The sequence below is a fragment of the Pleurodeles waltl genome, chromosome 1_2, assembly GCF_031143425.1.
Source record: "Pleurodeles waltl isolate 20211129_DDA chromosome 1_2, aPleWal1.hap1.20221129, whole genome shotgun sequence".
In the NCBI taxonomy this organism is placed as follows: domain Eukaryota; kingdom Metazoa; phylum Chordata; class Amphibia; order Caudata; family Salamandridae; genus Pleurodeles; species Pleurodeles waltl.
In genome coordinates this window covers 521,074,918-521,099,296 of record NC_090437.1, presented here as the reverse complement: position 1 = coordinate 521,099,296, position 24,379 = coordinate 521,074,918, and the positions used below count along the sequence as shown (strand labels likewise).

Sequence of the window (24,379 nt, the reverse complement as noted above, 5' to 3'; positions counted from 1 at the left end):
GATTGATGCACAACAATGGTTGGTGGTGGGGGCTCGGTGACAGCTGCTGGTGCAGGCTCCTGGCACTTATTGCCTGCTGGTGCAGGCTCCTTCCCCTTTAGTCTGGCTGGTGCAGGCTCCTTCCCCTTCAGTAAATGTGGCCTGGATTCCTTTCCACCACAAGTAGGTGCGGATAGAACTGTGCCCGTGGACTGTGTGGCTGAGGTGCTTGGCTGAGTTCTTCCTACTCTGGCCATACGAGCAGAATGGGGGGGAGGGGTAGGGAAGAGGTCAATGGTGTATAGGAAAAGTTTCTTAGGGACAATGTGGTGGGAAGAGTGAGAAAGAAAGGGAGTGGAGGATGAGGGAGTGGTCGGTGGTGGTGTTGGTCTGTTGGATTTGGGTGCAGGTGCATGGGCTGTATGCTGTTGTGAGGTGGATGGCTGTTGGGTGTTTGAGTGCTTGCGTTTGCATACTTTAGGACAGACACAGTGGGAGAGGACACAGGGGATGTGTGCATGAATGTTGTGGAGGTGTCTGACAGTGACTTGCGTGTTCTGCTTGGTGTGGTGATCATGCTAGTAGTAGATGATGATGTAGTGCATGCAGGTGTGAGTGTGGACTTGGCTGGGAGGGAGGTGGTGGAGGGGGAGGAGGGGGAGACAGTGGAAATAGTGGATGTTGTAGCGTCTGAAAATGAATGGTGTTTGTATGAGTACCTGTGGGATGAAGTGTGGTCCTGGTGTTTGCCTGTGCCACTCTTGGGTGTTGTCTTGTGTGCATGCTCGTCTGTATGTGTGCCTGTGATGGGTTGAGGTTGAGGAGAATGGGACTGGGAGGTGGAAGTTGGAGGGGGTGCGGTAGAAACAGAGACAATGGCTGCCATCAGAGAGGAGGCCAGAGCCTGAATCGATCTCTGTTGGTCCGCCACTACAGTGTGAATGCCCTCCAGGAATGCATTAGATTGTTGCATCTGGGCTGCCAGCCCCTGGATGACATTCAAAATGGTTGACTGCCCTACAGAGATGGATCTCAGGAGGTCAATAGCCTCCTCACTCAGGGCAGCAGGGCTAACTGGTGCAGGCCTGAGGTGCCTGGGGCGAAGAAGATGCCCACCCTCCTGGGTGAGCAGGCACGGGCAACTCGTTGAGGGGCTGCTGGGATTGCGGTGGTGGTACGGGGGTTGCGGCTGTACCTTTACCTGGGGTGGTCACAGAGATGTCCGCCACCACCAGGGAGCTTCCAACAGAGGAGGTATCTGTGTCTGAAGTGTCCCCTCCAGTCTCTGCAGTGGTGCTCCCCTCGCCCTCCGTCCCACTGGTGCCCTCAGTGTCGGTGGACTGTGCTTCCTGGGTCCTGTGGGATGCAACTCCCTCTGTTGCCCGTGCTTCTGCTTCTCTGTCAGATGATGCTAATGCACATAAGGACAGGATGACAAAACAAAAAAGGGGGGGGAGAGACAAAAGATACACTGGATCAATGGCTGCACCAACACCACCGTTGGGATACACAGCACCCTCACACACAGGGAACAGGCCTACGCACTATGCAATGCACCACCACTGACATTGCTAGCCACCAAGGCATGAAGAGGGGAACACACCATCAACTGCACCACACCTGGGACCCATGCAGATCTGACCAGTAGTGGATGCTTACAAGCTAGGTAGGCAGGATTATCCATCAGAACCCTAGCCACCAGAGGACCTACGCTGCTATGTCAGGCTTGGCCTAGGGGCACCCACTGACACACATCCACCACCCTAATACCACCCCACCAGGCATAAGTTGTAATGATGGGCACTGCACTCACCCCCTTGTGGCTGCTGTGATGCCCTCAAGCCCCAATCCAGCTCTGGATAGGCAAAACACCAGTATGCGGGCCATCAGGGGGGTCAGGGTCCGACGGGCACCCCTTCCTCGTTGGGAGACCTTCCCCAGCTTCGCCTCCGCCATCTTCCGTGCCCAGCGTCTCAGGTCCTCCCACCGTTTGTGACAGTGGGTGCTCCACCTGCCATAGACCCCCCGGGTCCACACCTCCTTGGCGATGGCACGTCATATACCCTTCTTTTGATGGGCACTGACCTGCAGAGGCAATAAACACAGGAAAATACCATAAAACAAATAGTCCAGCCTGTTACACATATGGCCCACCATACCCGTTCCCATTACCACGGGCACACAAGCTGTACGCCGCAAAGAGGACATCCACCCACCCACCTAACACAAGGCCTTCACACACACCACTACATGCATCCATGCCACATGCATCGTGCCCACAGTGTACTAACCTGTTGGTCTGGAGGCCCATACAGCAGTCCGTACTGGGGTAGGACCCCATCCACCAGTCTCTCCAACACCTCCGTGAAGGCTGGGGCACTTTCCCAGTCACACGGGGCATGGTAGGTTCCAGACACAGGTCACAGCAGCACATGCAGTGTAGGTCCTCTCCTGTGGAAGGTCAGGTAGCAAGTGAGGAATCAGATAGAAAATGGCAGTCATGTCCACGGTGGTGCATAGCTTCACAGTCGGCGTAGATTACCATTGGCCACAGTACATGATAGGGGCCAATATTAACCAATGAGGAGTTGCACGGCGATTCCCAACCGCCTCCCGCCATGGTGCACAACGTCAGCGGAACTACCTCACTTCCACCTGTCCCTCCACACAGGACAGGCGGATGCCATTTCAGGGAGGGGCAGCCCCATGGATTCATGCCGCATCACAGGAGAAATAGGCACTTACTGTACAAATCACACTGACCCATTACAAGTTTACAGATTGCAAACTCCTGTTGTGGCTCCAAGGTTCAGTTTGTGACAGCCTCCTCACTCTTGTGTCCCTTAGGTACCTACCGCTGTGGATGAATAGGAGATGGAGACATACCCCCCTGTACAGACTCCTGGTGGACTTGGGAACACTGGAGGACAGGCACATTATCTTCACCTATAGACTGGACAGGGCCACAATCACAGAGCTGTGTGCCCAATTAGAGCCTGACCTGATATCTGCTATCCATCACCCCACTGCGATCCCCCCACTTGTGCAAGTGCTATCTGTACTCCATTTCCTGGCAACTGGTTCTTTCCAAGTTACAGTGGGCTTGGCAGCAGGAATGTCACAACCAATGTCCTTAAACGTGCTGACAAGAGTCATGTCTGCCCTGATAAAACACATATGCAGCTACATTGCTTTCCCACAGGTTGAGGATTTCGCCACAGTGAAGGAGGCCGAGTTTTATGCAATGGGACATATCCCCAACATAATTAGTGTGATTGATGGAACACATATTGCATTTGTTCCCCCCCACCGGCAGAATGAACAGGTGTTTAGGAATCGTAAGACTTTCCACTCCATGAATGTTCAGATGGTGTGCTTGACTGACCAGCCCATCTCCCACGTCAATGCTAAGTATCCTGGGTTGGTGCATGATGCCTTTGTCCTGAGGAATAGCAGCATCCCAAATGTGATGGCCCAACTACAGAGGCACAGGGTGTGGCTAATAGGTGAGCCTTGGTTCCCACACAGTAGATGTTGGTCAATGGGTATGGTGTGGGCCATATAGAATAGTGTGTGGCTAAATGTTGTCCCTCAATATTTGCAGGTGACTCTGGTTACCCAAACCTATCATGGCTGCTGACCCCTGTCAGGAATGCCAGGACAAGGGCAGAAGAACGTTATAATGAGGCACATGGGTGAACAAGAAGGATAATTGAAAGGACCTTTGGCCTCCTGAAGGCCAGGTTCAGGTGCCTCCATCTAACAGGTGGCTCCCTGTGCTACTCACCCAAGAAGGTCTGCAATATAGTAGTGAAATGCTGCATGTTGCACAACCTGGCCCTCAGATGCCATGTCCCTTTTCTGCAGGAGGAGTACACTGAAGATGCCGATGTGCAGCAGTAGACCATGAGGACAGAGAGGATGAGGAGGCAGAGGATGAGGATGAGGACAACAGAACACCAGTTATTAGACAATACTTCCAATGACACACAGGTAGGGCAGTGTAACTTTACATTTCAATGACTTGGGTTGTAATCTGTGTGGCAATGCCATGCTGATATTTCCCACTTCTATGCCCACTTACTGTTCACTCTGGCAATTCATTTTGCAGATTTTGGTGACTTGACCAATACTCCTGGTGTGATCACTACAGGCAGCTACAGGTCATAAATCTATGCTCATTCTATGTACAGTTCATTTTCAGTGTCTTGGCAAGTGTCTCTGGCTTCTGTCTGGATCATAGGGAACGTTTGCAGGGTGGTTCACCTTCTGTAGGGGGAAGGGTGCTGGTGGCCTGTGAGTCCTGTGGTGGGTGCTTCTGGCCACTAGCGTCAGCTGAAGTGGAATGGTGTTCAGATGTCTAGCTAGTGGCAGGGGCCTGCTGGGGTGAGACTGCCTCCCTCATAATGTTTGCCATGTCTGCCAGCATCCCTGCTATGGAGATCAGGGTGTTGGTGATGGCCTGCAAGTCCACCCTGATCCCCTGGTTCTGTCCCTCCTGCAACAGCCTGTTCTCCTGCACGCTGTCCATGATCTGGCCCATCGTGTCCTGGGAATGTTGATAGGCTGCCAGGATCTGGGTGAGTGCCTCCTGGAGAGTCAGTTCCCTGGGCCCCTGGTGCACAGCAGTCCTCCCAGTTTCACTGTTGGCCTGTGCCTCTGTCCACTGAACCGTGTGCCCACTGTCACTGACCCTAGGTCCCTGATTGCCTTGGTGGCAAGGTGTGGCCTGGGGTCCCTGTAGAGGTGGACACACTGCTGATTGACATGCCGAGGGGACAGAGGTGTGGGTTTGCTGGGTGTATGCTGTGGTGCTGTTTCCAAATGGGGGAGGCTCGGCAGTGGTCTGTGACTGGGCAACCGGCTGTCCAGTTGCCTAACGGGCTAGTTAGGTCATCCAGATCCGGAAGACCAGAGTTGCTGTCATCAGTGTGGGCCTCTTCAGTTGGGGAACTGGATAGTGCTGGCACCTCTTCTCCGCTGACACTGGCTGGGGTACCTGTGGGAATGTAAATGATGTGTTATGGGTTATGTGTTGGACATATTGTACATTTGTGGCTTCCCCTCTATGGTTGGACTTGCTCTGCCAGCTTTCACTTGTGTATGTTAGTGTATGGTTGGATTGTTAGTTCTCTCTGCTATGCATGCTTTAGTGATGAGTGTCCATGCAGGGCTTTGAGGGGTGTCCATGCATTGGGGCAGCATGCAGGGCGTGGCATTGGGATGAGTGAGATGTGATGGTGGGGTGTGTGGAATGTACTGGAGTGATGGGAGAGAGGGTGACGGTGAGGGTATGTGATGGCATGCAGGTACGGGGTGATAATACTAGACAGTTGACTTACCAGAGTCCAGTCCTCCTCCAACTCCAGCCAGACCCTCAGGATGCAGTATTGCCAAGACTTGCTCCTCCCATGCTGTGAATTTTGGGGGAGGAGGTGTGGGTCCACTGTCAGTCCTCTGGATAGATAGCTGGTTTTCTTGCTGCTATGGAACATACCTCCCCCAGTAGGTCATTCCACCTCTTCCTGATGTCAATCCTAGTTCTGGGGTGCTGCCCCACAGCGTTGACCCTGTCCACGATTCTCTGCTATAGCTCATCTTCCTAGATATAGATATTTGCTGCAGCTGTGCTCCAAATAGCTGAGGCTCTACCCTGACAATTTCCTCCACTATGACCATTAACTCCTCCTCTGTGAAACGGGAATGTCTTTGTGGTGCCATGGGTGTAATGTGAGGTGTGTTGGTGTGGGTGTGTTGGGTAATGTGTTGAGGTGTGTGATGTGGAGTGTGTGAGTGGTGTATAGGTGTGAGTGGTGTGTGGCTCTAGTTGTGTCAGTGGTCTTGGTGTCTCTCTGTTGGCAATGCTTTGTAGTCATAAAGGGTTGTGGGTAATGTGGGTGTGTCTTCTATAGGGGTGTGGGTGTGGTGTGTATATGTGTGTCAGATGTGTGTTTGAATATTCCAATGTGCTGTTGTTTTGTATGTGGGTGTCCATTCTGAGCATGGCGGTATGTGCCGCCCATGGTTTACCACCATTGAATGTCCGCCGTGGTAATTCGTGGGTCATAATGTGGTGGGCATTGTTCTGTTGGCATAACGGTGTGGGTTTTGATACCGACACTTTGTCACTGACCTTTGGTCTGGCGGATTTGTGTATGTGGCTGTATTCTGTCAGATTGGTGTGTGTGTGTCATAATATGGTGAACGGATATCTGCTGTTGCGGCAGTAAGTTGGCGGCTGTCAGCGTGGCGGTAAGTGGGATTTACCACCAATGTCATAATCAGGGCCTTTATTTTGCAGGCCTTTATCTTTACAGACACACACACACACACACACACACACACACACATATATTAAGTCTCATCAAATAATAAAAGTAATTGAAATTAATTTATCTGAATCTAAGTAATTATTCATTACAATGTTTATAATAATGTACTTATAAGTAATACAATTTAGATGTAATAAGCAGTAATGTATAGGGATAGTAGTGTTCTTATGGTTTAGGGATGGGTAGTGTATATGGGTAATAAGATGTTTTCATGGATCAAGTACGGGTTGCCTACATAAGTAGTCAGGGATTTTCAGGGTTTAAGGATGTGTTGTGTATTGGGTATTAAGGTGATTTTTTGGGTCCAGGGAAGGGTAGTGTACAGGAGGAATGATGGACTTTAAGTTCCAAGGTTGGGCTGTGTATTGAAGTAGTACAGAGAATTTAGGGTTGAGGATCAGTAATGTATAGAGGTGGTAAAGGGGATACAGAGAATGTATGGTTCAGGGATGGATAATGAACAGAGATGGTAATGGATTCTAGTGCTCAGGGGTAGGTAGCCTGTAGAAGTAGTGAGGGCCTGCAAGGGTTCAGAGAGTTAAAAATAAAAATATATACATTTAATTACATTTATTTATATTACAAATAATTTGTATTATGTTTAATTATATATTTTTAATAAAAAATACATTTAATTGCTCTATAGATAGGGTTTTAGATTCATTAAAATATATTTCAAGATTAAGTAAAAAACATAAGACTATCAAAAAGAATAACAAAGATTAATTATATATAATTCAATTATATATATAAATATACATACATATACATCAGTACATGTAAAATATATATTAGAGTTCAGTTTAGGGGTAACTCTTAGCAGGGGTGCACTCTTGCAAATCATTCCATCCCAACAAATGTTCCTAGTGGACTTTCGAGTTAACAAGCTATGATGTTCTCTTTAAATGTGGGATAAAGTGAGGCATGATGTTCTGTGAGTGGAAGGATTTCAAGACATCATAGACCTCTTTGTTGAGAAGGTAAGGGGATAGCTTTCATTCGATTTATACAAAGTCCATGAGTCTGTTTGACTTAGTTTCAAAATCAGAGTATTCAGTACATACATATGACATGTGTAGTATAATACTATGTTTAATTTTTAGCCCTTCATCCCAGCATACCCAAACATTGTCCTGAACGTGAACAGGAGGCCAGAGCATCAGAGAAACTTTTCACTAAACTGATCAATCTCATTAGAATGCATAAGCTCAGAATCAGCATGCCCAAAACTGCACCAAGTTCCCACACAAGCTTTTTGTCTTCCTTGTACACACTCCTACTCTCTGTCCACAATAGAGGGCTATGTACAGCATCATGAGTAATGGGTTCTTTATGCAGTGAGGAAAAGGACTACGAAGACAAGAGTCATTAGAATAAGTCACTTTTACTCACAAATACATCCAGTGCCACTAACAATACTTTTGGGAAATATTTCAAATATATCATAGATAGATATGGAATGAGGAACAGATAACTAGCAGCCTAGTATAAATGGTCCTCAAACAAGGCTTAATCACATTGAGCATCATATCAAGAGCATATGTACAACAAATAGTATTTAAAGAAAGTGTACGGAGTGGCCCGCTTATCAGCTCAATATTTTATATGAGAAACACATCAAAGTAGAAGTTACATACTCTTCTCCATAGCTAAAGATAACATTGAAACGACATCTGCTGCAACTTAAAACAGACGAATGGCAGCTAACCCTCTCTATCCAACCATTGGGAGGTAAAGTTCAAGCTAACTGCAATGATAGATGGGTAGGATACAGGGATCAGGTTCATCCTGCCGAAGAGCTACATTCTGAAGTCTGTGTGAGGATCTGCTATTTGCATTTGTATGGGGCGCGAGGATATTGTCGTCAGCATGAGGAGCAGGTCTGGCGTCTCAGATGGTCTCTGTTTTGTCACAAACAGCTGTTTGTGCCATAAGCTGTACTTTTGTGGTCGATACAGGCTGTTGCTGCTGGTGCAAAGTGCAGGTCTCACTGGAGAGCTGCGTTGGTGTTCATCTCGGTCAGGCTCTGTCAGCATCAAGTGCAGATTTACCTGGAGCTTTGTGATGGTGGTTATCACAGATGGTCACTCTTGGCATGAAATGGAGGTCCCTCTGGAACTATACATTGGCAGTCATCACTGACAATCTTCTCAGTGCACAGACCTCTTTCGCAGTCACAAGGAGCCCAAAACCTATGTATCTTCAACTTTTCTTGAAGAGGTGTACACTATGATACCAGCCAAGAGTCCAGGACCTGGAGGGGGGCACCTCTCGGGGAACAGGACTCACTCTAGCAGAGGTCAGCAGCAGGGCTCAGAGAGGCCCAGGCAGGAAAAAGTTGGTGCTGGTCGGCTGGGCAGTTGCAGGGAGGCCTCTTGAAGCTTGTTGTGTCCCTGTAGCTCAAACGGGATTTCAATCAACTGATACCTGCAGTCACTTCTAGAGAGCCCATGTTTAAGGCTAACAGGTCTGGTCTTGCTTGTTCATACAGCAGGGCAGTCCTTCTTATGAATCTTCCAGAGGTCCAGGAGTGTTCTGATGGAAGGTTCTGAAGGTACCACATTTATCCCAAGTACTAGTCTGTGGGTCAGGGATGCCCCCTTTGTCTAACCTTCCCCATTTCCTGGGTGTGGCTCCAAACTGTCTAGGGTAACAAAGGGCAGCCAGGCCTAGGTGTGAACTGCATCTGTCAGTGGCAGTGCAGGTGACCCTTAGGAGTGAGGAAGAAGATGGGCAAGCCTTGAGGATATAATTTGAAGCTTAGGAAAGCTGAGTAATAACTTAAAATCTGACTTTACCATGAAAAGGATTTTAAATTATACTTAATTTAAGTGGAAACAGAATTTCTCTATCTTGTCCCAAACTGAAGTTATCACTTAATAAGTGTAATAATGTAGCATTGGTCCATGGGAGAGATAGCCTTACAACTGTGAATAAGGACTTTAGGGGTTTTTCATTGTCAGGAAAACTTAAAGACATATGTCCTACTTTTAAATACCTTGCACCCTACCCTATGAGCCTTTAGCCCTACCTTAGGGATGACTTATAAGTATTAAAAAGCAGGGTTTAGGCCTGGCAAAATGTCTAATTTGTGAGGTCGAAATGGCAGTTTGAAATTACACTACAGGCTGCTGTGGCAGGCCTGAGTCATGTTTTACAAGTTAGTTTTGTAAGCAGCACAACGAGTGCTGCAGCCCCAAGTAGAATTTCATTTACGACCCTTGGTAACTGTAGTACTATATACTAGGGACTTACAAGTAAATTAAATATACCAATCAGGTGCAGATCAATTTTACCATGTTTAAAGGAGAAGGCAGAAGCCCGTTAGCACTGATTAGCAGGCAGAAAATACACAGAGTCCTAAAAGTGAACCAAAACAGGTTTAGCAAAGACAGGCAAAGAAAGGTAAAAATCTCACGATGATTCGACACAGAAGGCTAAGTCCAGCAGTTAGTAAATAAATATTCTACACTGCTGAGTTTTTTGTTGGTCAGAGAAATGCTTGGCTAACATTTAAAGGTGGCTTTTGTGGCATAAATGATATTGGTTCAAAATAAACAGTTACCTTTTGGCTGCTTTAAATTTGCTGCATACACAGATGTGACTGTGATTATGCAAATGAGGGTCAACTAAATCTGCCAAATGATTCAGGTGTAAATTGACCTGAAAAAAATATCAATATTTGTATCTGGTCTGATCTATTCCCTCAGTTTAATAACAATCTATTCTTTATAACATTGTTACTTCTCCCCATATTAAAGAAAGGATGCTTCTGAAAACTTAGGGCCTAATTATGAGTTTGGAGGTACCACCACGGGACCGCCAAACTCGAGGAGAAGATGCCACCACCATGGCAGTGCCATACCCCTGAGCATATTACAATGTTCCCACCGGGCTGACTGGCGGGAACATTGTAGTACGTGTTTCCATCAGGCAGACCGGCAGGAACAATGCTACGATATTTAAGGAAGCTGAGGACAGTATCGTAGAACACAGCACCCTCAGAAAAGCACTGTCTAGAAAGCAGACAGTGCACATTCTGAGGGCACTGAGAAGTGGGGGCCCTTGTGCTGCCCATGCCAAGGGTATGGGAAGTGCAGGGCCCCCTTTGTGGACCCAGCACACCCTTACCACTAGTCTTTCCATGTCCTGGTGACCACCATGAAAAGGCTGGTGGGAAGGTGAGTTGTAATCAGCCAGGTGGCCCTGAGTTCAGCGCCACCCAGGCTGAGTACTACCGAGATTTCCGTCACCCATCGGGAACAATGTTCCCGGCGGGATCGGCAGTCTCCTGGCAGGTCCGCCCGCCTGGGTTGTAGTGGTGATCGGACCATCACCACGAGGCTGGTGGTCCTTCGACAACCAGTCCCATAATGAGGCCCTTAGGGAGTGATTTATAGTTTGGCAAATGGGTTACTACATTACAAACGTGACAGAAATCCCGTCCGCCTTATTATGATGCCCATCGGACATAATGGAATCTTAATAAGGTGTATGGGATATCCATCTTGTTTGTGGTGGATTAACCCCCTCCACCAAACTCTAAATCAGGCCTTTAGGACCTTAATTGGAATTTCGAGGACAGGGCACTTCACTAGGAATGTGGTAGATTACCTTGTGAGAGAGAGGAGATCTGACATGTTTTCCAACAGAGCTTATGTTTGTCACACAGGAAGAGACATTTCACTGGAAGTTGGTGGCATTTGGTCATCAGTCTATAGACTTATTAGATGTTACAACATAATTTGTTTCCAAGTTCTTGACTTCCAGATAAAGACTGCTGGTGCTGACGTTCTGAAAAGGACTGATGGCAGGGTAGGCAAAGAGAAGAAAATATTGGTTGCAAAGATGCTGAAGATCACACAGGAAAATAGTAGAGGAAAAGGAGCCAGTGGGGAAACTCTGCATAAGATGACAAGAAAGGCAAAGCTCCTTAGAAGCAGGTGCTCAAGAGGCAATTCAACATTCAGAATACGTTACTTCCAGGATCTGCAAGACACACTTAACAACATTAACAACAATGGAACGTGGGGTATAGCACTTGTGGGTATTACAGGGTAAGACAGATGTTCAGTAAGTTCCACATCATGAATTATTGCTGTAGACACTGACTGCAAACAGCAAGATGTAGGATATATCAGCAAAGGTAGGTTTTATGGAGCTGATACTTTTGGTGACATTATAAAAGAAACATAAAGATAATACTCATTGTGGATCACCAAAGTTGTCCACTGTGCCCACGATTCCTGGTGATCACAGTACCAGTAAAGTGTGCTAATTTCTTAGTTTGTCCTTAGCCAGCACAGTGGAGATGAAGCAGTTAGCAGGGAATTTTAGTAACAAGAAGCCTAGGAAGGAAAAGTTTATGAATTGCAACAAAAGCCAGAAGGGATCTAGAGTGTGAGCTACACTCAGAAAGGTTCCAGGAGCTGGAATTCAATACTGGTATATTTCACAATGTCAAGAGTTCTGTAAATTGTAGACAGAAAAGAATAGCATTCTGGCTATCACAAAACACAAAATATATCACAGGGTCATAACTGAGTATGCATATCTTCTACAGGAGCATAGTTGAACACTGGAAACGACCACAGGCAGGCCCTTACTTATGGGCACAAGAGCAAAGAAAGTGAATCATGACAGGCAGTTACGAACAGTAAATAGGATTGATGACCACCATTGCTAGACCGGTCAGCCTTAGGATGGTCTTCCCTCAAACGTTTTCCTTTTCTCCTCCATATCTTCTGATCTCATTGCTGCTGTCCTTAGGACTCCGTGCAGTTTACCACTGCCCACCAGTGCTAAAGTGCCCTTTGTGCACTCCTTAAAACATGCTAATATTGGCTTATCCCCAATTGGCATATTTCATTTACTTATAAGTTCCCAGTAAAGTGGAACTACATGTACCAAGGGCCTGTAATATAAATACTACTAGTGGGCCTGTAATACGGATTGTGCCACTCACTTAAGTAGCCCTCTAAACATGTATCAGGCCTGGCATTGCAACCTGTATGTGCAGTTTAAACTGCCATGTTGATCTGACAAAATCATCCTTTTGCCAGGACCAAACCTTCCTTTTTAATACATAGAAGCCACTTTAGTTTAGGCCCTGGACAGCTCAGAGAGCAATGTATTTACAAATTAGGACCTGCACTTCTATGTTTTACATGTCTTGGTAGTGAAAAAAAAACCTAAAATCACTTTTCACTTCTGTAAGTCTTACCTCTCCGGTAGGATAACATTGGAATTGCCTTATTACATTATACAAGTATACCTTTTAAATGGAAAATGGTATTCAGTTCATGTTTGGTGACTCAGGAAATACAATTTAAAGTCCTAATTTATGGTGAAGTTGATTTTAAATTGTAATTTGGAAATACTACTTTTAGAAAGATGGCGTTTTCCTGCCTTAGTCATTTAGGGCCAGATGTAGGAAAGTAAAATTTTGCGACTTGCAAATTGCGAGTCTAACCGACTCGCAATTTGCAACTCACAAAACCATATGCAGAAAGGTGTCTCAGACACCTTCTGCGACTCGCTATGGGGTCGCAAAGACCCACCTCATTAATATTAATGAGGTGGGTCGCAGTTTGCGACCCCATAGCGAGTCCCTGCACTCACAGGGATGGTGGCCTGCTGTAGTCAGCAGACCTCCATGTCTGTGACTGCTTTTTCAATAAAGCATTTTTTTAAATTAATTTTGCAGCCCTTTTTCCTTAAAGGAAAATGAGCTGCAAAATGAAAACTAAACCAAAACCATTTGGTTTCGTTTTTTTCAGAGTAGGCAGTGGTCCATAGGACCACTGCCAGCTCTGAAAAAATATTTTTTTCGGCATTCACAAAGGCGAAGGGGTCCCATGGGGACCCCTTCCCTTTTGCGAATGAGTTACCACCAGTGTGACACTGGTGGTAACTGCGAGTTGGTTTGCGACCGCATTCACGGTCACAAAGCAACTCAGCATGGCGATGCGGTCGCAAATAGGAAGGGAACACCCCTTCCAATTTGCGAGTCGCATCCTCAAATTGCGAGTCGGTACCGACTCGCAATTTGAGGATGAGCATCATGTTTGGCCTTTTGCATGCCGCAAACTGCTTTTTTCGCAGTTTGCGACATGCAAAAGGCTTCCTACATCTGGCCCTTGGTGCCTGTAGCCAGTTCTTGTGTCACATGACTTGGTGCAGCTGACAGTTCAGCTTTGTGTATTCCTCCTAGACTGCCATACAAAATAGGAAGCTTAGGTGTGCCTGGATAGACCATCAGTGGTAGGATGGGAGGGAGGAGCTGAGCACAGCCCCACTTACACTTGAATAGGGTGTGTCCTGCCTCCACACAATGGCTGCATACCCCCCGTAGTTAGTCTGGACCCAGAACAGAGAAGGCAGGATGCCTGGGCACTTCAAAGGGAACCCTCTAGAAGCATCTCCCCCACTTCAATGGCACAACTGGGTATAAATATGGACTTCAGGCATCAATCCTTAAGTACACATCTGGACCTGTGCATAACCTGCCAGAAAGAATGACTATTGCGCTACTGAAAGGATGGTCACTCTGCTGGACCGCTTCTCTGTAGGAGCTATTGTCCTGCTGTGCTGGCGTGATACTAGCTGCTCTATTGTCTGGGGAGGAAAAACCAGACCTGCAACTTCATATTGAATCTAGGATGTTGAAGTGAATCCAAGGGCTAGTGTGCTGCCCTCCTGCTCTGAGCCTCAGGGACATAAAAATATCCCCAAACAGCTCCTGGACCCAGTTTCAGCGAGTCCCTCACCTCCCACTGCTGCCTCTCCGGTCTTGGACTCTATGGGCATATTTATGAGCCCTTTACGTCACTCTTGCACCATGGATCCATGGATTTTGACACATTCCCAGATTTACCAGAATTGGTAGACTTGGGAATGCGCCAAAATTCTATGCCTTCCCAAATGAAGCATAACAAGTTTCTCCTAATTTCTTCCTCTTTTTATGTGTTCTGCATTATACAGCACACATAGAACGAGGTTAAATGCCTCAGTGGATTGTTTTGTGCAGGAAGGTGCCTCTTCCTGCACAAAACAATGCTTCTTACAATGCAGGCACCCTTGCATCATGGTCTAAGGGTACCTCTGTTAGTGCTAGTCTGCCAAAATGGCACTAGCGCAGGGATAAAGATAGGAATGTGCCGGACTCTTTTAAATTTGGCACATTCCTGCACTTTCCATGGGAAGCAGTGTGCCACTTGGCCATAAAAATAGCCCTTTGTGTGGCTCACTAATGCTTAAATTAAGCTTTTGAAGCTTTTGGGCTCTTTGCAATAGTGAACAGGCCCATTTTCACAGAGTCCACATTGCTCGCATCGAAAATTAGCACAAGCCACTGCCAGCCCATCTCTTCAAACTGCAGTATAAACCACTCGTGGGGGACCCCCAATGCGAAGCCCCAGCCTGCCTGTCTGTGGCCTGCTCTTTGGACCAACTGTGATGCTCTTCTTGCTCCTCACAGCCCTCTCTAACACAAACAGGAATCTTGGCACAAAAATTGAGAAGGTAAAACTTCAGCTGGACTAATCTATGACTGCATCCTACTTGTTGTCCATCGCAGTTGGCCTGAATGTTTGACTTTTACCTGGTCGAGCACCACTAGAGAACCGCAGTTGATTCTTTGTACTTTTCGGTACTATTTTTCACTACTTTCTTCAAAAATTCATATATTTGATTCTAATGGTTGGATGTTTGTCGTTTTGGTCTTGTTTTAAATTCAGTTCTATTTTTCTAACCTGGTGTGACATCCTTATTGTGTGCTGTTTTCCCTGTTTTACTGTTTGAAATGTTGCACAAATATTTTACACATTGCCCCTAAGTTAGGCCTGACTTCTACATGCCAGGCTACCAGAGGGTTGAGCACAAGATAATTTGGGGTTTGCTGGTGCCTTATCCTGACATGTATTGTGGTTGCTGCTGGACCAGAGTTCACACCCCAATCAACCAACAACCCAAATTCTTACAACTATGTACTAGGAAAAATGTTCCAGCCTGTCAAGGTCATTATTTCTTTCAACAAGAAACTTCCACTATGGGAACCTGTTTGGAACATGGTTCCTGCACAGCAAAGCTTCAGGACTTCAATGAAGCCACTGTGGTGACTGCCATTCTCGTGGAGATCTCCAAATATGCCTCTAGCATTCCAGGGCAGTTGACATCTTCACTCTGACTTGGTAGAATGGCATACATCCACTGTACTCTGAATAAGGTCATTAGTCAGATTAAACAACTCCCTCTGAAAACAGTATAGATGCGCTGATGGTTTGCAAGTTTAGAAAGTACAAACATCACCTGGCTATTATGGCAAGTCTTGGAGGTCTGTTCCGTGTTTTTCAACAAATAGAGTGATGACTGCCAAATGACACTCATTGATAATAGTATTGGGTTTAAATCTCGATGCAAACTACCAAAAACACAGCATAATGTTTGCTGCGCAATTATCTTTCGAAACTCTTCGAGCAGCACCTGCACTGTTAAAATAATTATCAGCCATTTTTTATCAATGAGAATGTTGAGTTTTTGTATTTCTTGCAATTGAATTGCACTTTAATTTTGACTGGGGGTGTTCCAATTGTGATGACTGTAATCTTTTTAAAAATGTGTATTTTGTGAAGGTGCAAGACGCAAAATAATGCAGAGAAGTACCAAAGGGTCACTGGTTTAAAATGCAAGCAAGGAAAACTGGCACCCTACTTGTAGCTGTGCAGTAAAATACACACAAAATTGCCGTGCCGTGGGCTCCTCACACCCCTGGAATTCGCCCTCCAATTACATTTTGAAGGCCCTCGATTTTCAGGGGATCACTTTTAAAATATCTAGGCCCGTATTTATACTTTTTTTAGAGTCGCATTTGCGCCGCTTTTTGACGCAAAACGGCGCAAACCTACAAAATACAATGGCATTTTGCAAGTATGCGCCGTTTTTGCGTCAAAAAACGACGCAAATGCGGCGCAAAAAAAGTATAAATACGGGTCCTAATCCTTATTTATAGTGATCTGTCTCTCAGAATTCGAAGTTTAATATCTTTCATCCATAAACATTTGTAAGATTCTTGAGCTCACGATAATGTCAGCTGATATAACCTATCATATATAAAAGGACACGCAGGAATGAGAAAAAAATCACTTGTACTTTAAAAGCTAATCATTTAGGCCCATATTTATACTTTTTGACGCTAAACTGCGCTAACGCAGTTTAGCGTCAAAAAATTTAGCGCCGTCTAACGCCATTCTGAAGCGCCATGCGGGCGCCATATTTATGGAATGGCGTTAGCCGGCGCTAGCAGACCGGCGCTGCCTGGTGTGCGTGGAAAAAAACCACGTAGACCAGGAAGCGCCGGCGTAGGGTGAAAATGGCGTTAGGGCGTCTTAAAATGGGGCAAGTCAGGTTGAGGCAAAAAAATCGCCTCAACCCGATTTGCGCCATTATTTTCGCCGCCCAGACGCCATTTAAATGACTCCTGTCTTAGTAAAGACAGGAGTCATGCCCCCTTGCCCAATGGCCATGCCCAGGGGACTTATGTCCCCTGGGCATGGTCATTGGGCATAGTGGCATGTAGGGGGGCACAAATAAGGCCCCCCTATGCCACCCAAAAAAAATTAAAAAATATAAAAAATTATACTTACCTGAACTTACCTGAATGTCCCTGGGGTGGGTCCCTCCATCCTTGGGTGTCCTCCTGGGGTGGGCAGGGGTGGCAGGGGGGTCCCTGGGGGCAGGGGAGGGCACCTGTGGGCTCATTTTGAGCCCACAGGCCCCTTAACGCCTACCCTGACCCAGGCGTTAAATAGTGGCGCAAATGCGGGTTTTTTTGACCCGCCACCTCCCGGGCGTGACTTTTGCCCGGGAGTATAAATACGACGCATTTGCGTCGCCGTCATTTTTTTAGACGGGAACGCCTTCCTTGCATCTCATTAACGCAAGGAAGGCGTTCACGCAAAAAAATGACGCTATTTGCCCATACTTTGGCGCTAGACGCGTCTAACGCCAAAGTATAAATATGGCGTTAGTTTTGCGCCGAATTTGCGTCGAAAAAAACGACGCTAATTCGGCGCAAACGGAGTATAAATACGGGCCTTAATTTTGGTCTTCAGTGACTTTAGTGTAAGTGTGAGATGCGCATTTCACAGTTACATGTCCGCCATGAGAAATGACGTGTGGTTACAACAGAATTGGTTGCACGTCATAATCCAGCCTGTTTCGATCTTGTCGTTAGTTGCTGAAATTAACTACCTAATACTCGTGAATATTTTGATTCGGTCAAATTTATAATGCATTATTTCATCAAATTATTTTTATAGGCAAATCAGTGTTATCAGGTTTCGGTAAAAGTGGGTAATTTGACATTTTTTGAATTGCTAACGTGTAGCATTTTGCAATGTATCAGTAACTTGGCGGGGGTCTTTAATTCTGATTTACTGAAATCCTACTTTCTGTGTCAATGTTTACTCACTTACTGACATATTACTGGAGCTTGTGGTTTTTAGATAACTGGAAGTGAAGTGTATGCGGCAAGTCATTGATTGCCTTTCTGTTCAGGCTTAACATAAAATCAATGAAAATTCACAATATTGTTGCGTTTGTCTCCTAAACTAGAAATGTAGGTATTCTTCAGGTGAAGGGGTTATTGAACGTATATACCTTCTGCTCCACTCGAGGTACACAGAATTGATTGTGACAAGTAAGTGCTTGAGAAGTTGTTTGATTTGAATTTTATTTATTCTGTCTCCACAGGGAATGCATTTTTCCTAGCATACGAACACTTTGTCACCAAAGAAATATGGTGGAGCATTAGTCATTTTTCTACTACTATAAAGCATTAACTCTTAACCTTAATAGGAGTACCTAATGAGAGTTTCTTGGCGGGGGAAATGGTCGCAAACGTTTGGGGGCAGCCACAATACTATACGTTTTTGGATATTCAATGTATTTTCCGTGAGACACAGAAGCAGCTCTTTCCCCTGCTCATAGCATCAGCTCATCACTGTAAGGAATCAGCTTCCTTGGAGGATTTCCCCCTATTTCAAGTGAACTTTGCACTGATCAGAACCCCCAGGATATTGTGGCATGGAGTAGCAGAATTTGTGGCACAAATTTGGAAATTTTGAGGCATTTTTATTGCACTTTATTTTGCTACTCTGCATAAAATACTGCACCCCAGTGCCTGCCACATGCCCCATGGAATGCAGGCCCTAAATTTCATTAAAAAAAAAAAAAATGTCCTCGGGGACTGCTGCCTGCCCTGCGTGCTGCAGCCCACAACAAACATTTTAAAAAATAATGCCCCCTGAGCTGGCGGCCTGTCCTGTGTGAAATACCCCATGCCCGTTGCACACATGGCACGCAGCAGACCCAAAACATATAAAAAATAATGCCACCCTTAACCTGCCGCATGCCTGGCGGGCCCAAAACCTAAAAAATAATTAAATGCCCGCCTGGGCCAATCAGACACTGCACATGCGGCGGGCCCAAAACATAAAAATAAATGAATGCCTCCCTGGGCCCACCACATTCCCCATGTGCAGTGGGCCCAAAACATTAAAAAAAATATATACCCCCCTGTGCTCACTGCTTACCTAAACATGTAAAACAAGTATTCCACCCTAGTCCCTCCATGTGCTGCGGGACCAAGACATTTAAAAAACTAAAAAACTGAAATGTCCCTGGGTGCAGGAGGCCGGAACAGGGATAACCTACCTGGTGTCTCACCAGTGTCCAAAGTGAGGGTGAGGTCAGGTGCGGCAGGCTTGTTGCTGCTGTCGAGGCTCAAGGACAAAGTAATAAACAGCAGGGCGGGTGAGCAGAGAATACACCCCACCTCACCTGACTGCAGTGAGACCCTCCTTCCATTGGCCCAGTGACCACTGGACCAATACAAGGGAAAATGTGCGTTCCTTCAGTTTTGCAGGGGCTTTTGTAAAAAGTGTTGCCTTTTTACAAAGCTGACGATTTCGTGATTTTTTTTGCAAATTGCAAAATCCTGGCGGCTCTGACTCATCTTAATTTTGCCTATAGGTAAATTCAATGTAGAGGAGTTATTTTTGCACACCTCAGTTACACTTAGGTTCTTACAAAATATTGTGCAGATTACTTCTACAAATGTCAATGTAGCAATATTCATTATTCAGACTAGAAAGCAAGAGAGTCATTTAGATCATGGTGGATGGCCTGACAACCCACCTTCTCAGTGAAGTCCATGGTCTCTGATCCCTTGGTGGAGGACCACCCACCAGATTTACTGATACCTTCCTTCCTAGTAGGTAACTGTAAGCCTCACGCTAGCAGCTCCATTGCTGGCTCAATGAAATCGCAAGCGGTTGCCACATTAGTTTCGTCCTACTTGGAATTCCTGTTTGTTATGCATAAACATTCTCCAGAAATTGTGGGTTTTTGTTTAAAACAAAAAATCAATGGCTTGACGTGCACAGAGTTTTCTCCATGAACAGCGGGGGCATTGAGGAATTGAATAGCCTGGGACCACCATGCTTTGAAGCCCAACGGCTGACAGACCCGAAGGTCAAACTTTTCCATCAACTGAGCCAGCTGATGCTCTGGTAGGGCAAGCCCTTCACTTTGCCCATATCTAAATGAAGTGGCAGAACTACCATTTTGAAAGACCCATTGATTTACGGCGAGGATTCACAGTCCCTCAAACACTAAGGGGGTCATTCTGACCCTGGCTGGCGGCGGGCGGCGGGCGCCACCCGCCGGGCGGAGACCGCCAGAAGACCGCACCGCGGTCAAATGACCGCGGCGGTCATTCTGACTTTCCCGCTGGGCGGGCGGGCGACCGCCAAAAGGCCGCCCGCCCGCCCAGCGGGAAAGCCCCAGCAACGATGAAGCCGGCTCCGAATGGAGCAGGCGGAGTTGCTGGTGTGCGACGGGTGCAGTGGCACCCGTCGCGATTTTCAGTGTCTGCTTTGCAGACACTGAAAATCTGAATGGGGCCCTGTTAGGGAGCCCCTGCAGTGCCCATGCCAGTGGCATGGGCACTGCAGGGGCCCCCAGGGGCCCCACGACACCCGTTCCCGCCAGCCTGTTCCTGGCGGTGTAAACCGCCAGGAACAGGCTGGCGGGAAGGGGGTCGGAATCCCCATGGCGGCGCTGCTTGCAGCGCCGCCGTGGAGGATTCCCTGGGGCAGGGGAAAACCGGCGGGAAACCGCTGGGTCCCCTTTTCTGACCGCGGCTTTACCGCCGCGGTCAGAATTGCCCCAGAAGCACCGCCAGCCTGTTGGCGGTGCTTCCTCCGTCCCCGGCCCTGGCGGTCCATGACCGCCAGGGTCGGAATGAGGCCCTAAAGGACTCACTAGGCTTTCTCTCTCAGGTCCCTATTTAATACTGAAATTACAAGATGCATGTTCACAGTAATTTATCCCTCACAACCTTTTCATTAAGTTTATATAAAAATGGATGGCATGCACATTTTCAGCATTGCAATACTCAACTATTCCGAAAATTTAAGATGTTACAACATAGAAAAAAGTAGACAACCCAACTCACCCCACAACCCACGATGTCTAAAGAACGAAAAGCTGCACAGGAGTTGCACAACAAAGAAGTAAGAATAATCTGTGTGCAATTATGAACACTCCCAGTAGTGATGGACACACTTCTGGTGCACTAGGATGAACAATTGTGTGAATTTCATATATTTCAAATTGATTGTAATTAACAGCGCATACGTAATTGGGACACTAGGTAAGCTATCCCTTACCTATGAAAATTATTTTCCCCCATTCTCTTACCTTCAAAGGCAGATTGACATACAGTCAGTTCAAACCTCCAGAGAATACTTAAAATTGACGATTAACTCTGCTGTAACTAGAGCTTGTACACCATCTCAAGATTATACCAAACCTCTATGTGGACCGTATTTCTTTAGTCAAGATGCATCAACTAATGTGCGTGGACTTCTGATTCTAGGTCAGAACATGATCTTTCTCTGTGTAAGAAAAGTAGAAACGTAAGGTACTGCGAGCTGCCCTAGACTGTACACATGCAATAAGACTTAAATTCAAGCAATATAGAAGAGGAACGCTAGTTCTCTACTTAGGCCACTGGATTGAGTGGTAAATAAAAGACACAGTGTTGATCATTGATAATTCATAAATTACAATGCATGTGTGTTTGTTGTAGAGTAGATGAGAAACTCCTGCAAACTTAGTCAAAAGTCACGTGCTGTTTCATATGCTGTCAGTTCTGCTAGGAGAAAACATGCATATGATTATTGGTGGCACAAACAAAAACAAAATCATCAAGTAACCATTTCCATTTGTGCCTTCAAAAGGATAGATCTCATAAAAGGGAATAGATAGACCAATTCTTGAGGTGACATTAAAAAAATTTTTTGGGGGATATAAAACACAGAGGGTCTCATTTACAACCCCATTGCACCACCGCTGTGTCATTTTATTTAGATGCAGCTGTGGTGCAATCAGTGCTCTACACTGCTCCATAGTTAAAAACAGATGCATTGGGCCCAAAGTCCTGAGTCACATTTTACCTGTACTAGGTATAATGTATGCAGGGTAGATGTTCCCATGTAAAAAGCCACGTAGAACTGACACAGTGAAATTTTCATTTTTTAACTCTGTGCCACTCTACAACTTCACTGTGTCAAAATGTTAATGCCTTTTCAGACCAGGCGTAAAATTGATGCAGGGCCTTTTACAATGGGACTCTCCTCTGTCTTCTGATGCATTGCTTGAGTTGCATATGTTTTACGGTGCGACTCCAGCAGTACATCACTTTAGCGCCAACAGATGCGTCAGAATCTCTGACGCATCCATGAAAAGGAATGCCATAGAACTCTGTATTGTATATACAATAGAGGGACTATGTGTGCCTGGATGGGCCATGTTAGGCAGGATGGGGGGCTGTGCACATTCCTACTTGCACTTCCATAGACTGTGCCCAGTCCTTATACAAAGAACTTCACACTAACCTATTGTGCCTGCAAACAGACAGGAATCAGTGCAGGAAGGCAGAGAAATCCAAACACTTCTGAAAGTGGAAATCTCCAGAAGCTTCTCCTATTTTAAAAGAGCATCAGGTATACAAATAGGGTCCTCAGACCACTCTTAATTTCACTTTCTGGACCTGCAGAAAGACTCTCACAGGACTGCTTGCTGCTGTGGCCTACTGGGTACTTCCGAAGACTGCTTTACTGTACTACAAATGACTTTTTTTTGCTGCCTGAAGCCTTCCAGAGCCCCCAGAGGTATGCCTGCTACTTGAACGCTGCACTTCTCCTTGAACCCAGGACTTCCAGAGTGATTCCAAGGGTTAGGTTACTGTCCTTACCTTCCAAGTGGTGCTCCTCCAGCCCTGGATCCTGAGAAGTGGTGCTACAGGTGTCCAGATAGCCTAAATCTAAAACTTGGGATTTGGAAAATGTTTGATCAAAACATGCTATTAGATCTGAGAAGAGATAGGGACCTACCTCCTTGTTGATCTGCCCAAGGTCCATCACTGGTCAGCATAACTTTGCTGCAACTCCCACTACGTTCTTTTCTACAGCAGCAAATCCTGTTCAGTGGCTCCTCGCAGAAGCAGTATCTAGTCTTGTGGAGCCCTCATCGGCAATAGCCTGTAGGTTCAGACCACTGGAGATTTTCGACTTCCAAAAAAGAGACCAACAGTCTGATTTATATTCTGGTGCACCATTGGCCTGGCAGAGGACTGTACGCCTGCCAGGCTGAGAATACTCCACCCGCCATATTTATAAACTACGCCATAGTAGGCAGTCACTTATAAAGGCTTTGGCAAAAAACACCGTCATGGTGGTTCCTGTCAATGCATTTTACTGTTTGCTGCAGGGCTGCGTCGGAGGACGCAGTCCTGCAGCAAACAGTATTCTTTTTTTGTTCCAAAAGAAAATCCAGAAATAGAAAAAAGTATAAAAAGTAATCCTCCCCTAGCCATGGTGGGGGCAGCATTATAATGTTTTTACAGTTTTTTACTGCCAGGTTTTCCCTGCTGGTAAGGAACAGTAAAAATGACTACATATATGGCTATCTAAATTGGGCGGACAGACATGTAGCCATTTCTCCAATGGCCCTTACTCCCACAGACTGTTGGAGGGGATTAATCATGGCAGAGATAGAGTAGCCTTTGCTATGATAACCCTACATTCTGTCCACATGCAAATGCAGTGTATGCGGACCACTATATTGGCGGGGAGGGTACTCAGTCACTCTTGCAAAGGAATAACCTCTCTGCCAATATATAAATCAGGCCTGAAGTCCGAAAAGATGGAATCATCACTGTGGCTTCATTGAAAAGCTTCCTGGCGGTTCATTCAGACACAGCCAAATGCCTTGCCCCATAGAACCTAACCTTCTCAAACGTTTTTCTTCACAGTTTCTTCTGAGTCCAAAGGTAAGAGGAGACCGGGCCCAATACACTTCATGTATCCGACTCACACTCTATCATTGTTGGTCATAGCTTTCAACTTTGCCACAGTTTCAAACAACTGAATGTCAGCAGTTGGCCCTTTGATCTTTTAGGCATTATCTTTTACTGTGCATTTAAAAAAATCATAATTCTGTTTCAACTGATTGGATTGTTGTTTTAGTGTCAAATAATTTATTGAAACTTACTCTATTATTCTAAATTAATGTGGAATTTTCTTGTTCTTTCACTTTATAGCTTTTGTGTGCTGCTTAAATACTTTACACATTGCCTCTAAGTTAAGGCTGACTGCTCTTGTGCCAAGCTACCATAGGATTAAGCACAGGTTCATTTAGTGACATTTTGGTTTACCCTGACAACGATTGTGGTTGCTTCTTGAGTAGGGTTTCACCTCCCTCAACCAGCAACTCAATTTCCCATAACTGAAAAGAGCATTACATCTTTATTTTTACATAATACTTACTGATGCCAACAGCCGTCATAAGCTTGATTGGTAGTTCTGGGATTTCACAGTCAACAAAAAAGGGCTCTAAAATGTACCGCCCAAAAGCCAATGATATCACTGCTGTGGCGGCAGGCCTGCAAGAATGCATAATTAGATCAGGATAAATAGACTGTTTAATTTACACACAATCAT

General features: G+C 45.9%; 1 protein-coding gene across 1 annotated transcript in view; it reads right to left on the bottom strand.

Annotated features, from left to right (window-relative positions):
* The window catches only part of SLC7A11 (solute carrier family 7 member 11), a 622,701-nt gene that overhangs the window by 441,748 nt on the left and 156,574 nt on the right, over positions 1 to 24,379 (bottom strand). Inside the window, exon 3 of the mRNA XM_069242094.1 lies at positions 24,206 to 24,321. Within this exon, the coding sequence (XP_069098195.1) occupies positions 24,206 to 24,321 (116 nt within the window). The remainder of the gene's footprint in view (positions 1 to 24,205; positions 24,322 to 24,379) is intronic.